The sequence below is a fragment of the Pterocles gutturalis genome, unplaced genomic scaffold (assembly GCF_000699245.1).
Source record: "Pterocles gutturalis isolate BGI_N339 unplaced genomic scaffold, ASM69924v1 scaffold32084, whole genome shotgun sequence".
NCBI classification, from domain to species: Eukaryota; Metazoa; Chordata; class Aves; order Pterocliformes; family Pteroclidae; genus Pterocles; species Pterocles gutturalis.
Genome location: NW_010134225.1, coordinates 1 through 18210, shown reverse-complemented (window position 1 = coordinate 18210; position 18210 = coordinate 1). Strand labels below are relative to the sequence as shown.

At 52.8% G+C, this 18210-nt stretch overlaps 2 protein-coding genes across 2 annotated transcripts in view; one reads left to right on the top strand and one right to left on the bottom strand.

Annotated features, from left to right (window-relative positions):
* LOC104467667 (dynein heavy chain 17, axonemal-like) overlaps positions 1 to 632 on the top strand; it is a gene marked incomplete at its 5' end in the record, with an annotated part of 4068 nt that extends 3436 nt beyond the window's left edge. The window contains one exon of the mRNA XM_010081521.1: positions 350 to 632. Within this exon, the coding sequence (XP_010079823.1) occupies positions 350 to 597 (248 nt within the window). The remainder of the gene's footprint in view (positions 1 to 349) is intronic.
* On the bottom strand, positions 314 to 14252 carry PGS1 (phosphatidylglycerophosphate synthase 1; the record flags this gene model as incomplete). The annotated part of the gene is made up of 9 exons (XM_010081520.1): positions 314 to 531; positions 2236 to 2378; positions 4689 to 4837; positions 8922 to 9455; positions 10348 to 10526; positions 10885 to 11074; positions 11721 to 11820; positions 12904 to 12981; positions 14063 to 14252. Coding segments are annotated over 8 exons (1540 nt in total), but the record flags the coding sequence as incomplete, so codon positions are not given.
* Between the last annotated feature and the right edge of the window lie 3958 nt (positions 14253 to 18210).

Below are 18210 nucleotides of genomic sequence, written 5' to 3'. Positions count from 1 at the left end.
AGGGGGATGAGATGGCAGCAGCAGCGGAGCACCACGGGGTCCACCGAACCCAGAGCACCCAGAGCTCCCACCGCAGCCAAGTTCTGCCTTCAGCTACACAGCTGTGCTGCAAAGGCGTGCTGGGGGGTGAGTGGGGACAAGATTCATCGGGATATCCCACACAAATAAGGCAAAGAGCATCCGCCAGTCCCCGGGAGGAGACAGCATCAGCCCCAATGACTGCCCACCCCTCACTCCCCCTCGACTGTGCTGCCAGAGCAACGCTGTCCCGTCAGCAGTGACAAAACCAGACCCCCCCAGGGGCCCAGCCGCTGGTAGCTGGTACCCTGACCATGCCATCCCCTTGCAGGCGCTCGCTGGGACATCCCGTCCGGCACGATCGCAGATGCTCGGCTGAAGGAGCTGACGCCCGTGATGCCGGTCATCTTCATCAGAGCCATCCCCGTGGACCGCCTGGACACCAAGAACGTCTACGAATGTCCTGTCTATAAGACACGGATGCGAGGTCCCACCTACATCTGGACCTTCAACCTAAAGACAAAAGAAAAAGCTGCAAAGTGGATCCTTGCTGGTGTTGCTCTGCTCTTACAGAACTAAACTTTGACTGTGGGAAAATGCTTTTACTTGCAAAAACCCCTCAAAGTTGTGTAACTTGGACTGAGTTTGATTGTTCCAGAACTGTTTTAGCAAAGTGTCAATAAAAGCATTGCTGGAACTGCTGTTAGACACACGGAGGTTCTCGGGGCGAATACTGGTTTCAATGGGTGGTTTCTGATGAAGCGCTGGTTGGGAGCCAGACCACCGGAGGAAGCCAAAGGGAACAATCACACGCAGCTATCCAGCCTCCCTTCCTTCTCCCAGCCCTCCGCCTTTCCACAGCTCTTTGTCTGGTTGCCCTGCTCACTGCGAGCAGGAATTCACCCAGCCCCATGCACAGCGTGTTCCCGCGTGGAAGTGTGGATCGGTTCAGACCAGACGGAGGAGAAAGGCGCAGATCTGGCCCACTTCTCCCACACGTCAACCTGTACAACCCCGAGAAAGTGCAGCTGCACACAGATCCACCTCTGAAGTATGTTTATTTCTAGGCTATAGAATCCATGTTACCGTTTCTTCCACAACAAATAATTTGTGTCGGCAGTAGCGCCTGTGTCAGGGTGATTAGATCTGCTCTGGCCACGACACAGAAGCCAGTGCCTGTCCCTTTAGCGTGAAATAATTCACCAAAATCCCACCCCACGAAGCATCTGAACAATTAGCTCTAAAATACAGTTGCAAAGAACTGCCCTCACAGCTCGTGGTAAAAGCCACTGGGGGAGGCAAGCAGAGCTGCTCGTTAGTTTGTTCAGTAATGGCATTTAGAATAAATGACGGACGAGCTTCATGCTTACCTTCAGCCCTTCCAGGGGCCACAAACCCCTTTGTTGGCCACCCCAGCTCAGAATACGCTGCACCTGCAAGCCTGCGCTCCAACAGGTTCTTACCCAGCTCCCCCTTTGCAGGACACGTGTCGCGGTTTGAGCCTCCCCCTCTCAGCTAGTCACACCCAAAAATCACCCCGGCACCAGGGGTCCTCCCGTGCCCCCTCCACCGCTCCAGAGAGACCCTCATGACACCCCCGAACAGGAGCCGGGTGGCCAGCCCCAGACAGGCCGTGTTCATGTGAACAAAATAGGCATGTGAGCGCTCAGCGCCAAGGGCATGCGCTCGGGACCAGATGGGGGACGGGGGCACAGCACGGGCAAAACCCAGGAGCTCAGAAGGGCTCCAGCTACCGGGCAAACCCAGGACGCTGGACGAAGCAAAACTGTAAAAGTAACTGTCCCCATCAGCCAACATCCACAAGGGTAAAGCAAAGCACTGATCAGATCAAAAGAAGATGAAATATTCTCAATATTCCAACCACGTTCAAGATAAAATAAACACAGTCCTTCTCCACAGAACCCTGAAAGGGACATTTCAGAAACTGAAGTGTTGTTTCCATGCACAGGAAATACCCTTGTCTGTGTTCTCTTTCATTGCCCTTTCCAGAAATTCTAGCAGATGAAACCCAGCACAGACCTTGAGCAATGATTCCAGGCAGTGGCAAGAACCCCAGCAGAAAGGAGAAACGCCTGCCTGGTTTTTCCCCAGTCATCTGTGTTTCCATCGTCTACTTCTCCCACATGATAGAGTACTGCCCTGATTAACTGCAGTCAGCGCAACAGAAATTCCCCATAAGGATGGCAGAAAACTCACCCAAAGCAGCAACTTTTCTTCTTTCAAAAGAAATTCTTGATCAGAGGTGTCACCAGCTTCACCCACAGTTTCACGTAGCGGTTTGGCTGCTCAAATGTTGCTGCTGAGACAATGCCTGAGCGGAGGTAAAGCTGCTGCTGCTCCTGTACGGAGAGAGAAACATCGTCCCTGTAAATCCTGAGTGTTAAATTAGAGAATGGCCTTTAGGAAAAGCCAGGTCCCAGATAACACTGGCCGTGGATCCTGACGAAAGGATGCACCATTTCCCCCACAAGCCTGAACACAAGGGTCTCGTTCCACCAGGACACCTGAGGGGCACCAACCCTCCCGCGGGGCCAGCGCAGGACCTGTCCTCGTGCCCGCCGGCTGCAGCACCCCACCTTCCAACAACTGTCAGGGCGCTGAGCAACCGCACCGCCAGAACGTGCACTTTAATCTCTACAAAGAGCAAAGGGAGAAGGGTTTGCCTTTTTGTGCCCTACAGCTGCAGGGAGCTAAACTTCCATTTCACAAAAATCCCAAATCCCTCGCTGTGATTGCCAGAAAAGGAAACCTCACCATAATCTCAAGAGACCGGCTTACGCAGCTCTTTCTAGACACAGCTCGAGCGCTGTGTTTCCAAATGAATACGCAGTCATGATTTCAACTAAATTACCAGAAACACTCGGGCTGCTCCAGCATGTACACAACGCTGGGAAGGAGGAAATGAGCCATCGTGATGACAGTCCACGCTCGAGTTGCAGGTGAGAGCAGCTGTTTGATCAAGGGTAGAAGCAGTTTTCTTATCACAGCCCGTTAGGTTTCTACATTTACAGGCAAACAAGGAGCAGACCAGCTACCGTAGCTCTGCTCTTAATCCTTTTTTAATGAGCTAAGCTGTCATACACAGCAGAAAACACTGCACTGTTTAGATTCAGGGTGGAACAAGGAAGCAGGAACTAAGCATTGGAAAGTAACACCAAGAAGATGAACCAACAACAGGAGGAAGATGTTTGTGTGCTGAATCAGTCCAAGTTCAGAAATCCCAAACACTCCAAGAGCTGCAACCAGCCGGGCTGTGAGGATCCTGCACCGCAGTCACCTGCGGCGGTGAGCTCCGCAGATGCTGCAGGAGAGACCCATTATCTGAACCGATGCTCGGTTCATCCAGTGCAGCGTCCAAAGATACCCAGAGCACTCTGATTGCTTCCCAAACCCCATCACGCATTTTTAGAATGGAACTGAATGTTACAGGGCAAAGTGATTCCATGGCAGCGCACCAGCGATGTATTCATGCTGCTAAACAAAGGCCAGGGAACAGTAAACAAACAGCCAGCCTCCGAGTCAGCTTCCAGCAAACGGGAACGCTCTGACGCCCTTCGGGTTAGAGCACTGCGCACTGTTTGAGAAAATTCCTTTGTCATATTTTCATTGATTCTCCCCTTCCATTAGAAACAAGTAGAGGCAAGATATGAATTGAAATATTCAAGCAGCTCTTCCAGTAACAGAATTGTTTTTGATTAGACAGACTCTGACTCATCCTTGGAAGAGCCCTGATGCACGAGGGCAATTCCCAGTGATCCTGAGCACAACTGTGCTGCCTTATGCCAGGACCTGGCTTAACAGAAGGCGTTTTTGAGATCCCTGAGTCACACCCAGAGGCACCAAACCGATTTGTTTTGTACCAGAGCCCTGCCTGAGACCTGCCTGGGACAATGTCAGCTCCAGCAGAAGACACAGAGTCAAGACAGCTGGAGAATCAGACAGGATTTAGAGACGCAGCAAAAGTGCTGAGTCCAAGCTGCCTAATTAAAAAAACCTGGGATGCTGAACATTAAACCACTGAAAAATGTGTGTCAAAGTTATACAATGTCATATTACATAATGCCATATAACTTCACAGGCAACCCAACCAGCCCAGAAATCCTCTTCTTGTAGAAACTACCCAAAGATCCCCTGCCTTTATCCACCTGCACAGCCTGTGGAGCTGACTGGTCGGCATTTATACTCCCACAAAGGGTTTCCCAAATGCCTGAGAAGCAAGATCCTCCACAAGTCCAAGATCAGCAATTCACAGGGCCTGACCTCGCTGCCCTAGAGCGCAGGGCTACCTTGGCAATGCCCAAACGCTGCGGATAAGGCCCGAGAACGTGCTGTGTGATGGGCGAGCAGAGGAGAGCCGGCAGATCCTCCGAGTGCCGTGTCTCAGCATCCAGTGCCTGAGCGCTCCCGACACTCGAGTTCACTGGGGACACATGTTCTTTCCCGTTACAGCCTCCATTTCCCAGAAACAGGCGCTCGCAGCCGGCATCTCATCAATAGTCACTTAACTGACAGCTCCTTGAGACTGCCTATGCTCGAGCAGGTCTTGAATTATCGTAGCTGCAGGTTTTTATTGCAGCTGCGTCGCCAGCATTCCCTGTGTGACCGAGCAGCACAACATCCATGTTATCTCCCCGCGATCGGCCGCTTACCTGGTGGAGCTGCTGCTGCAGAGCTTTGTTTTCTGTCACTATCGCAACCTGAGCTTCCAAGTCCCGGTGAACCGATCGATACCCGAAGTTGGGAGAGCCGATCAGCGTGAGGCAGGGAAGGTCGCTGCCCGCCAGGTACAGCCAGAGCCCTGGGGAAAAACAGGAGAAGGGGGGAAGAGTGGCGGACAAAGGAAACAAGCGGGGTAGCCTCCAACAATCGCCTCACTGAGAAGAAATGAATTAAACACATTAGACAACAGTAACTGCAAAAGCTCACGACACAAGGCGAGCCTCCTTGCAGACGGCCGAGAATGTACGAATGCCGGGGTGCCCTTGCCCAGCCTGCACTGGCCAAACTTGCCTGCTCTGGCCAGCGGGTGCAGCACGCTCAGTGCCACCCTGGGGACACTTTGTAAGGATGAAAATACGCTGTTGGAGGGCCCCCAAAATATCCCAGAACGAGTTACTAGCATTAAGGGAGAGGTCGTTTTGCACCACGGCATAGCTCAGAAAGCCCGAAATAAGACAAGTCAAGGAAAACCCGCACCCGACCCAGGCCAGTCCGTCCCAGAGCTGAAAGCTGCGGGTGACACGGTGACTAACCCCTTCCCGAGACTGCAAAGGACGGTGACATGAAGAGGCATCTCCCTGCTGCGACAGGTGAATTCACACGAAATAAGGACTCGTAAGAGAAGGGCAAATTATGCCACCCACTCACTTCCTGAGCAGCCACCCGCAGATGCAATCAGGCTCTTGCGGGAGGCAGGACTCCCAGCTCCACTGTCCCCACACAGCTTCGCCAGCGCAACAGCAAGCGCAGGCGTGACACAAGCCCGGACGGCGTTTCAAGCACTGGATGGGAACGCCGTGCTATCCTCAAGCACATGACTGCAGCAGGGATGCCAGCGGAGAGCCAGGACTACCGCCAAGGAGAGTCCCTACAGCCATCCTCCGCATGTCAGCGGATCCAAGAAGCATTTGCGCTGCACTTCGCAAAGGCACAGGCGCTTCCAGCAGCCCCAGGCAGGTCCCTGTTGGACGGCTTATCCCTGCTGCAAGTCACACAAAGACTACAACAAAGAAATCGCAGCATAAAAACCACCTAGTCCTTAAAATAGAAGCAGGTTTCCTAACTCAACCCCAGAGCAGTTCCAAGAATGCCTTGAGTAAGAAGCTGCCGATTCACCGCTGGTTCCTGTAACCTCCTCCCCGCCCCCACATCGCACACACTCAGCAGCTTCGGGCCACTTTCAGTTACACCTCCCGGCTCAGAGCTGGCACCGCCAGAGCCCCACGGCACCCCCAGAGCCCCCGCGACACCGCCGCCTCCTCCACAGGCCCACCCCACCCACAGAAGGGCAGGGGTGCTGACACGGGGGCTCTGGGGACACAAAAAGCACCCAAGTGCTGCAGAGATTCAGCAGGTTCTGCCATCAAACGGGACGCTGGCGGGTGCTCCCAACAGCGGCCCAGGGCTCTGCCCAAGCAATGCCCAGAGGAACACGCATCCTCCCTCCTTCCAAGCAGTCACGCGACAGCCCTCGAGGCTTTACGGTGTCCCTGGCTTTATGGCCACCTGGCAGGATCTGCTCAAACAGTGACTCACCTTTCCAGAAAGGGGACGCGCAGTTTCCCGGCCGCCATTCAATAGCAGTAACGCAGGTTTATCTCGGAGCAAACACCCACCTGCCCGGCACTCCATCATCCCACGCCCGCACGGAAGGGCCCCTGATCCTGCGGGATGTCCCGTGTCACCCACACCACACCCAGCAGTGCAGCAGGATCCGGGCAGATGTGCCAGGCTGCAGGCAGGCTCCGGGACGTCCCAGCCCGGAGAGCCTCTGGTGGCACGGGTCTGTGGCTCCTACTCACACGTAGCGCCCTGCTGCAGCCGCAGGGAACACACCTATGGAGAGGTGCAACCCTGGTGGGAACACACACTGCGGGATGCTGCACAGGAGGAATCAACATGTTTTAGGAGGAGCTGGGAGGGTTTACAAACCAGCAGTCACGGTGTGTGGTGTAAGTCAGCTAGATCCTGTCAGAGACTAAAGGGTGCCTTTCGTCTTAGCCCAAAAATGAAGTATGAATGGGCAGGAGTCACTGCTAGGAATCTCCTGTCCTCCTCCAGGAGCCAGACTCCACGTACAACCACCCCTCATCCGTCTCCAAGGTTTCCTCCTTTTCCCCCTTGTGCCCTGTGACTCCTGCGGAAGGAAACGCAGTGAATCCAGCGTGTGCCAGAGGGCAGAGCGTGCCAGGGAGGGGAGCTGCCACCCGACCCTTCCAGCACTCCAGAGCGGAGTGGAAACAAGGCAGCATATGTCTCCGACTGCCCCTCTGCCAAGCACGGGAGTGCTGAACTCCACGAGACTCACATCCCTCGCTCCAGGAGAGCACGGCAGCACAGAGCGAGCCCGAGGCACTGCACGGGAAGGCGCAGCCGGCCCCGGCGGGACTGCCTGCTGCACGCTCCGGTAGCCTGGAAAAGCAGCCCGTGCCTTCCCAGCGCAGTCCATGCCAAACCACAAAATCCCACTCGGAGTCAGCAGTGCCCAGCAAGGGGAGGAACCTGCGAACCACAGATGGCTCAAGCACGTGCTTCCTGGGAGACAGACCACACACGGCTTCCCAGGCAGGCAGGCACCTCCTCCAGGCTGCCCGGGACCGACACCAGGGCTCCGCAGCACGAGTTACTGATCTCGCTGCAGAAGAGGCACAACACCCGTTAGGAAGGGTTGTAGTTTCGACACAGGGGCAGCCTAGCAACCCCAACTCAGCAGCTTTCTCTCCTCACAGCCTCTGAACCGTCCTGCGAGCAGCCGTGCCAGCAGCGGGGCAGACAGAGCCATCCCCACAGCCATCCACAGCCAGCCTCCTCCAGCAAACCGCGGAGAACAACTCCGGAACAGGGACAGGCGGGAGCCCCGGGGGCGGCATCCTTCCCGTGCTCACCTCGGGCACGTGCTGCACGCCATGGAAGTGCCCCTGCAGCTGCACGTTCGTCAGCGCCAGAGCGGGCACTGCTTACGGGAACAGAGGGGACTGGGGGACGTGAGCCATCGCAGGACATGGCACGGTGACACGGGGCTGCTAGCAGGAGATGAGGGTAACAGGAGATGCTGTGGAACATGGCAAAGATGCCTCGGCTCAACCGACGGCCATGCCTGACCCCGAGACCACGTTGTTTTGTGAGGTGTCCCGCTGGCACACTCCCTGTGGGAAGACCCTAAGAACCCAGATATTTATAAAGTGTCACATGCGTCAGAATTCTCAAAAAAAAAAAATCCTCAATTCAGTAGACTTCCTAAACTATTTGCATTATTAAAACCTGAGCAATCAAATACTACTGTGCATAAAGCAGGAGAACAGAAGAGTCAAGGACTGAATTTTCTGGAAGGAAAATGTAGAGACATAATCAGCAACAACCAGTCAGGGAAAAATAGTCATCCTTTGGTCAAGGTGGTACCGGGCTTGTGAACACTGCATACAACCTATCAAACAAGAAAGAATCTGGGGTCTTCTACAGAAGACCATGAGGGCAGTATCAATTATTTTTGTTTATTAACTACATCTGTTAAGCAATGTCCATTTCTCAGCAACTTCCCCTCCAGCTGCCTCCGGCTCCCAAAAGGCCCGTGGGTGCCGTTATTCACCGCGCCGCACTTTCCCGTCTGCTGTAAGCAGAAACTGGTACGAATTCCTCAACACCTGGGTCATCCCCACAACGACCTCCCGCCAAGAGAACGCGGTGTCCGGGACCATGGGGAGTCACCGCAAGCGAGCTCCCTTCCTGCCTCTGCCGCAGATCCTGCCTGGGGTCCCTGACACAGTCATCGCTGCTTGTGCCAACACTGGCAAGAGGGGGAGAAGAAACTGAGTCACAACTGCCCCTGCAACCATAAACACTTACAGATGCTTCCTTTTCTTTCACACCAAGTTTCACATCAAGACAACGCCTTACTGTCACCGCAGGGACGATTCCTGTATGATCTCTGGGACTATTTCTGAATCAGAAATCCAGAGGCAAGACACGACTTTGCATGGTCGTTCCCTGAGTGACCCAAACCTTCCAGGTTTATGGAAGCAAGACGTTCGAACCTGTGATGAATACTCTGGAGGTTAAGTCTAGACTCGGCACCCAGCCATGCCCTCACACTAGTTGCACAATCCAAACACATGCAAGCCTCAAATGCCTTCTGAACAAGTCCTGGTGGGAAACGGAGCCCTTACCTTTGGCGTGGAAAGTCCACCCGGCCCTGGAGTACTCCTGCAGCTGGACCCTCTCCTGCTGGTGAAGGCAGCAGACCTCGCTGTAAAACTGCCGTTCAATGTAAACGTAGGCAGCAGGGATGGCGCCGGCCACCCCTTTGGCACCAAAAAAGCCATTCACCTCCGGCGAGGCCAGAAGAATGCGATACTCAGCCCGAGTGCCCAGAATGAGGTCCATGTAAGCTTGGGTCAGGTTGAAGTAGCCAGTGGTCAGGTAGATCCTGGCGTCCCGCTCAGCCTCTGTCAGCAGTGTCTCTGTGACCATCTCATCTATCTGAATCCCAAAAGGTTTCATCTGGATCAAGGGATAGATCCAGGTGTCAGGTGCTGGTTTGAGAGCCCCAGGTGCCTGAGAGCCTTGCTGGGATAACAAGCAGCTGCCTTGCTGGCTGCTGTGGAAAGTCTTTGCGTGAAGGAGCTCTTGTCGCGTCCTGGCGGAGTTGATCACCTCCATAACTCTTCGATTCGCTATCTCACAGTAAGCCGCCTTGTCTCCTGCAGGAAAACCACAGAGACTGTGTTTGAGACCTAAAGGTGGAGGTGGACCTGTTACGTAGCAGGAAAAACTACTGACAGGGAGCTGACACACAGACCGCCCAACTTTCTTACCAAAAGCAGATGTTTTAAGGTTAGCAAAACTACATGATAGAAGAAAAACATTCATCTTTAAGAGGGGTGAGAAATTTGACTGGCAGCAGCTTGACAAATTCACTGAGAAATGCAAAGACCAGGGCAAAGCTAAAATGGTAACCAAGAACGAACTGGAACATACAAAATAAACTGCTGCCCCAGTCTACACTTACATCATGCAGCAGCGCACAAGGCCAGGACAGAAACCCACGATGCAACCAGCCTGACAGACAGATGCCCTTCTCTGCCCACCTCAGCGCTTGTTCTCCACCTTCCTAATCCAATATTCATTTGGTTCCCAGAATAGACTTGACTACAAAATATTAACTAGCAAAAATAGCACTACATTCATGAAACTTTCAGAATATGTACACCCAGAACATCTAGGATTATAAACATTAATATCAAAAATAGAAAGAACCTCTCCAGGAATTTAAGTTCTTGTTTAAGGTCACAAGCAGCAGAATTATGAAGCAGCAATGAGACAGTTACAGAGAAATTCCAGCCTTTGCACACTCTGCCAGGTGAGATGTGACAGCCTCTGTGCGAGGAACACTGACAGATCCAGCCTCAAAACTCCAGCAATCTTGATTTTAATAACGGATGGCACAGGAACAGGACAGCCCACGGTCTGTACACAACAGTCAGACACTCGGCAATTCACAAACAGAGGGAGTTCAAGTCACCCTGAAGCCCTGGCTGCCACTCCCCTCCTCTGGATCCTATCATCCAGCCAGGCAAGACAGCTCCCTCCTACCTTGGTAGGGGTGCACCATCCCCTCCAGCATCTGGACTGTGTCATCCTGCTGTAACTGCAGAGACACATCCCCAATCGCATCCACTAGCTCCGTGAAGAAGTCTGCAATCTCAGGAGAGTCCTGCAGGAGAACATAGCGGTCCTGACGGTTGGTGAAGTACAAATCACTCAGGTTTGCGCTAGGAGAGAAAAGGAGGAGTTGAGTTCCAGAACAGAGCACAAGCACAGGATCCTGAACACCCCAGCCCGTGTTACAGATCTCACTCTCCACGTAACTGGACTAAAGTACAAATTGGCCCTTTCCTTTTGGATCTCGAGAAATCCTTCTTTCTTCCTTTTGAGAAAGACTCTCTTTCATATGAGAATCTCATGTGGAAAAGCTATGGTTGCTCTTCCATCTCAGAAGGGCACTGATACGATCACTACAGAAAGAACAGACGCAAATAATGGAGTTCAGACACCACTGGAAGCATGCACACCGCGCTTCAAAACCCCAGATAAATGAATCATGCAAGGGCCTGACGAGGCAGGACTCACCCGCTCAGGATCACGTTATCATCAAAGAGATAGACCTTGATGTGCTGCAGCCCAATGGTCTCGTTAAAACGCTCTGGAATCAGGAGCCTGAGAAGCCCACGCAGGTTTGGGGTGTGGAAGAGGGACACACGGACCTGCTCAGGGAATCGCTGCAGCAATGGAATTAGCATTGTTCGAGAATTCTTCCTGCCTGAGAGACAAGGGGAGTTTCCCACTCAGGATCACACCAGACACATGGCGGCAGGGCACCCCAGCTGTTCACAGAACCAGCACTCATCCCACCCCCTGGAACCTCACATGTTCTCCTTGTTTGGTTTTTTTTTAGTCACTATCATGTGCACTATGTCAATATTGAAACCCACATCCAGAACTGTGAGTTCTTTGATGAATGGGCCTTGGACACGGTCACGGAGCAGGTCTGACACCATTCAAGCTTCTTAATCAAGCCACACCCAGCACCAGTAACACTACAAAGAGTCCCCACAAAGGTTTCTGATTAAGTGTACTGCTACTTCAAACAATTCCCCCTTTCCTTTAAAAATGAAAATATAGGAGAGCATGATGGATATGGGCACATGAGTGACAAGTGAACTAAGCAAGAAAGCACAAGCTGCCCAGAGCAGAGTTTGGCCCTTCTTGCTCCTACCACCTGTTTTCGGAAGAAAAGCTGCTCAGCTTGAAGATTTTCTGGGAATAAGTAGGCACTGGTATACAAAAGGCCAGTTTTGAAAGCACGGAGGTCCAATTAGTGAAGACAGTCTCTCTCTGAAAAAATAGTTTATCCAGGCTAGCTGTAAAATGAGCCTTTGAAGAAAGCAAAGCATCGTAATACCTACCCCGAGATCCCCTGGTGTAGTCAAGGAGAATGGAAACTCTGACGTTAGACGATCCTTTTGCTTGCAGTGATTTCTCCAGTGTTTCTTCTAAGCAATCCACCTGCAGAGAGAGATTTCTCTACTCACTACAGAAGGCAAATAAAGCTTTATAAGGAAAGTGTTCAGCAGCTGGGAGGCTGGTGGCCATGAAAGCTTCCACACCCCAGCGTGAGTCTTTCCTGCTCGTGCAGAACATTTCTGGTTCAGAGTTTGCATCTGTCAGGCTGGCACCCCGCTTTGTCAGCCTGAAGCACTACATGAAAGGGCAGCGACTGTCCATGCGCACATTCTTCAAGCCTCTGAAGAGCAACTAATGCTAGCAGAAAAAGTCCCAAGGTAGTTCCCAAATCACAGATTTGCATTACCAAAGAGAAACCTTGGTAGGAGCTCACAAATTACGCAGAGGCAGTTTTATGCCTGAACTACCAGGCAGTTTGTCACACGCAAACTCAAATCTCGTGTACGAGCCCAGACAAAGCCAGGCGCAAAACCCCATGCAGGGCTCCATCCACCTTTACCCTGCTGTGAAATTTGCATTCTAAGATCAGAAGCTGGCCAAGGTCAGGCTTCTCCCTGCAGGTCTTAGGTAACGCTTTTATCTCTAGAGGGAAGAGCAGGAAACAGAGAAGGTAAACAACACAAAGCAAAACTGACCTCTGCCTTACATGCAGAGAGCTGACACTGCATCTGCATACTGTCCTTGGAGGACAAAACAGCGCTGCATATGTAAAACTTTAATCGTGTTCAAGAAAAAGCCAGAAAAAAAACATAACAATGATCCCACAGTTCTGCAAAACCCCTCTAAGCACTATGCCAGTAACCTCCAACAGCCTAGAGATCCAGGCTCATTATCCCATGAAAAGTTCCCTGGCTCCACAGCTGTGTACAGAACCTCTGTGTGCCTCCCCTCCAAATTCCTCCCGCCCCCAGGCCACATACCAGTGCACAAAAGCAGCCAGGAACCCTGAGAAAGGAGAGGAGAAAACCCGTGTGAAGTGAATCCCACAGGGAAGGTTTCAGGGCATTACAAGCTCACAAATGGCACCTCCCATACTCCTCGTACCCACAGGAGCAGGACGCTTCTGCAAAGGCATCTTCCCTCTGCGCTCACCTCCTCCCCTTCCCGATGCCCGTCCACACTCACCAGCTCCTGCTCAAGGAGCCCCGTTCCCAGGTACAGCGAAGCCATCACCACCCGCTGCTTGGCTGTTTTTATCTGCACCTGGGAGCAGCAGAAAACAAGTTCAGTGTCACCCTGGGTCTCTGTGCTCACCAGGAGCTGACGGTCCCGAGCAGAGAGGAGCCGCGGCTCCTCAAGGAGAACCGCTTTAGCCAAATCACCGCATCGCCTCCCTTGCCTTGGAGAAGGAAAGGCACAAGGATAACACCGGATAGCAAAGATGTAAAACACACAGGTCTTTACAGAGCAACACCGGCATCATGGTTGCATCCCAAAATCACAGAAGAAATCCAACACTTTCTGGAACACTGAGGACCAGAGTCCCTGCAGCTAAAACTATGACAGACAAGAGCCATTACCACCCGGTAGCTGCAGCACTGGAGTTGTATCAGTCCTGGCAATCCCAGCTTTCATTCTGCAACTGCCTTCATCCTCTGTATCCCATCCTGGGAACTAGCTAGAGCCTGGAGACCCCTGGTGACAGCGCTCTCCCCCTCTCCCTGCGCTCCCGCTGCAGAGGGGGGTGGCTGCTGCTCCCTGGCCGCCGCAGCCTTGCTCTCCAGCAGCTCGCCGTGGCGATCTCGGATCACATTTCAGATGTACGCATTGTGAAAAGACTCCAGCAACGGAGCTAAACGAATGCTCACCTCCGCCCTGCCACTACCTAAGCGCTGCAGCGTTAGGGGATTCGCGCTGTGCCGACCCAGGAGAACTCTGGGCGGATGGGGGAAGCTGCGCCTGTTCCAGGCTGCACAGAGGAGGCTGGGGGGAGCTTGAAGAGTAGTTACAGAGATGATGGGGCCAAACTCTTCTTGGTATTTACAGCTGAGCAGCAGCCACAAACAGCTTTGGAAAGTTCAGGTCTGACACCAGAAAAAAAACTGTAAACCACTGAGATGGCAGCACAGGACCTGCACACCCACGGGCAGAACCTCCGTCCTCAGCCGTCTGCACGACTCATCCAACAAAGCCTGGCCTGACCCAGCGTCCACAGCAATCCTGTTCCAAGTAGCAGGTAGGACTAGTAACCTGCAGAAGCTCCTTCCTAACACCCTGTCTACAGTTCTCCGCTGCAGCTCCCAGCCCCCAAAACCATTCCCACGACCTGGGACCCACAACTTACCTTCAGGAGTTCGTAGAACTCAGCTGGGGATGAAAGCACCTTGACGTGTGAGCTGCAGATCCCAAACTCTGGAACCAGGTTCCTGATCCACTGGAACCTGTGTGCTCCCTCCAGACAGAGCGAGCAAGCTGGCGCTGTGACCACAGGAACAGGCGGGGAGAGCAGTGGGGCCAGGAGAAGCCATGATGACCTGTGAAGAAAGGATGGAGAAATTCTTTGCTTCCCACAAACTGCCTCCAAGCAGGTAAAACAGGAGCTGCAGCAGGGCCAAGACATCGTAAGGATCCCCAAGGGCAAGAATGCCCTTCCCTTTCCATGATCCCAACGGAATCACCAAAATCCAGAAATAGAAAAACACAGGGAAAAGGTGGGAGAACAGCCCTTAACATCACCAGCTCCTTCCCCCAGCTGGCAGGGGAGATGAGGGGAAACAACTCTGCTGTCGGAACAGGAACACGGGAGAGGAAACAGGCTGGAAGCTGGAGAAACGGAGGATGTGAGTGTCCCAAACACCCACAGATCAGCTGTCTGGTGGTGCCACTGTGGCACCAGCTGTCCCTGTCCTCAGCCACTTCTGAACTGCCTTTGTCACACACGCAGCAGCTCTGCCGCGGCCAACAGCCATGGCCACGGCCAGCTTCGTTCTCAGCTGGGCCAAAGCGGAGTTGTTTCTGTCTGAGGTAAAGACGTTTCAAAAGTCATGGTGCTCTAAAAGCTCCTTAACAAAACGGAAGAATGCCTCAACCCCTCAGACTTATCCAAAAAAAGATCTGCAACACGCCAAGTGCCTGAGTGCAAGTCCCAGCAGAGGCAATGGAGTCACATCAGCCGAACAAGCCACCGTGGGATGGAGTGTGTCACCAGGTACACGCCAAGAACCACAACCACGAGGCAGCCCTCTGCAACGCCGCCACTTGCATTCTGCACAAGCCCTCCAAGAAGGTCGAGACGTCTCTTGCAAACTTCAAAGTAACAGCAGGAAGCTCATTCTTTAAAAATAAATTTCAGACTTTGAAGTCACTTGGCTTACTGCTAAGAGCCGTGCTTGGGGGCAAGAACCAAACAGCGGCATCTCCTCTGGAGGCTTCAGCATGCGAATTCATCCAGTCGTACAACAACCCCCAGCAGGAGTTCTCCGCATGACAAAACCACATTTCAGCACAATTAGCGGCTGCAGCTCCAATAAGATCCAGGAATCGAGGAGCAAGGGACTGAACCACATCCCCAAACATGCCAGCAAACACCCTGCTCTGCAGATCCTCCTGGCGGGATTCAGCCGTGCTGTCAGGACGGACCCACGGCGGCCGGGTCCACCCCAGGCTGGTCCCACCCCAGAGGAACGCCAGGTCCCGGGCCACCAGGCAGCCGCCATCCTGTGACCCCTCCTGATGCATTCTGCCACCCACGTACCAAGAAGAAACTTGATTATGACCTTTACTAGAATTTGTTAGGAGGAACTTTTAGGTTTTACCACAATCCAGAGCCCAAGTGACCACAGATTCCAGGAAGATGATTTCACTCATTTGCTTCACGATAAAACCCTGGATCTCCACAGGGTTGCCGAACACCCTTACGCAGAACCAGGGCAGTTTGCAGTTGCGTTTCCTGGAAAATCCACTAGTTTGTCACTGACTAGTCATTGCAACAAAAACCTGAGTCAATCTGTGCAGGAATTCCTGGGATGGCATTTTCCAGCAGCTCACATGGACCAGGCTCCATACAAGATGGTAAAATAAAAATCAAAGCAGAAAAGAAACACAAGAAATACTGTTTTCCAAGCACATTCTCTGCAATCCTCACAGTCCCTGAGCAGGACCCTCGCCACTTCTGCTCCGCTCCTGGCTCAACGCATGGGCCACGTGCTGGGAGCAGGGACCCACGGGTACGTGACCGCCCCGTGCGCAGGCAAACTGGGCGAGGGAGACCGAGCTGCATGAGTTCAGCCGAGCACCCAAAATACTTTCTTTACAAACAACAAAACGCACGGCTTGCAGAGCAGTAACAATGTCGGGGTATAACCCACCCCGCAGATTACAAACTACATTCTCTGGAATTATTCCTACCAAGGAACAGCGGCAGACTTTATGTATTTTATGAAAACAATCAGCAAAAGGAGATAAATATAAATATTTTCCTTTCTATTCTGATGGTCAATCCTGGCCAACTATACTTCTAAAAGCCTGTACAATGGACAAAACACTTTCCAGAAACACGATTCCAAGAAGCCATGTTCTGGCAAAGAACACAAAAACTGAAAGTTAAACTGCATCCTCCCTCTGCAAGGCTGGGCACTGGGTGTACGGGTCGGCCAGGCGCTCGTCAGGCAGCCCCTTCCCAGAGCTGCCAAGGGAGCAGAATCGACCTGGGGCACCGGCATGATTGGCTTTGAGCCTTCGGGTGAATTCTGTGCTTCTACTGATCTCCAACAATTCCACACTCCGGATTTTTCGCTGTTTGCACAATTTAGAGCATATCGACCCTGTCTGATTTTTCAATCCCATTCTGAAAATTTAGAACTTATTTAGCATCCAGAGACAAAGCCTTTTGCAATTATCAAATAAATCAGTATTTTGCTCCAATCGACAGTAACGGTGGCACAGCAACTGTCCACCGAAGCGGCAGCTTCTACCCACTGGTGACTGAAAATAGCTCAAGTGACTCCCCAGGAGTACCACAACCCTTTCAACCGTACGCACACAACAGTCAGAAACCACGTAACACTATGAAGAAATCATCAAAATTCCAAACTTCAACAAGCCAGCCTTCAGAGAAACAGAAAATGGGGCAAGGGGGAGCCCTTCCCATGTACTCCACATCATCGAGTTAACCGGAAAGAGAAAACGGAACCAGAAGGAACCAGCTCAAATCTTTTCTGCATAAAAAGTTGACCCTAAATATAAACGAGGGATTTTTTGTGTGTGTTCTATTTTTGAAAATTGTGGTTTTGGTACACAAACTCATGATGGAGCTGAAACTCTCTTATTCGCTGTAAAACCTCATCTGCAGAGCCAGAGGTGAAGTGAAACTGCAGGATGCGGTGCCGTCCTTTCACCCACGCGTACGTCGCCACACGGGGGGAGCGACAAACCGCTGGTCTTTGAATCCAGGCGTCCCTCTCCAGGGCTCAGTCCAGTGATTTATCTAAACTAAAAACACAGACGAAACCAAAAGAGAGCGTGAAAATAATTTCCTCGGCTTAACCCAGAGCCCCCAGCAGAAGGGGGGCTGACACAGCGCCGAGGCGCAGCCAGGATGACTGCAGCGTGTCTGCGGTCCAGGGGAAGGGCGAGTGAAGACACGCTGTGACACGAGAGACGCCACCTCCACAAAAATAAGTTTAACTCATCCAGAAGATTGCGTCAGGCACCGCACTAACTAAAACAAAACACAGAACCCTTCCAGCGCTCTCTTACCAAGCACAGGGCAAACTGATGCCCAAAGACTGGGGGAAAAGACCTTTAAAGACTTCCTCAAGACATCTTGTGTGATCACTTCTGAACCCAGGACACGGTTCTACACAAGGACAATCAACTCCATTTTTTTAACATTTTGGTTTTGGCATGAATTGTCCTCTTCATCACGCAGCCCCACTAAGGGAGCAGCATCAGCAAAACAAAGGCAGCGGCGCACTGGTGAAAATTGAGAGAGAAGCTGTTCAGGGGAGCGTGGCTGCGGCCAGAGCGGCAGGAGGACGCCCAGTCTGAGGCTGCGGCTGTTCGTCCCCTTTAGCGTCACACGCAGCCGGTCTGGCAGCTCTGCCTCCCCACAGCTGTGCCTCCCTGTCCCTCCTGCTCCGGGGGACGAGAGGGAGGGACAGGAGAGCTGGGGCCGTTTTTGAAGGGGTCAGCTCCCAGGTCCCGCTCGCTGCGCTGTGCCAGGAACGAGCTGTGGGAAGGGGAGCGAAGGCCCACTCCCGCCCACTCAGATCCATTTAAAATGAGAGTGAAACCCCCTCCCCAGGCAGTTTTTTTTCCCAGGCTACCACTGGAAGGAGCGGCCCCCGGCCCCGCGGTGCTCTCCCATGCCAGGCGCAGCCCCAGCACAGGCAGGGTGAGACCAGCTCCCCGGGAGCGGCCGGATCTCGCCTTCCACGGACAAACCCCTTCTGGGCGGGTTGTGCCCAACGCCGAAATCCCGGCCAGCGCCGC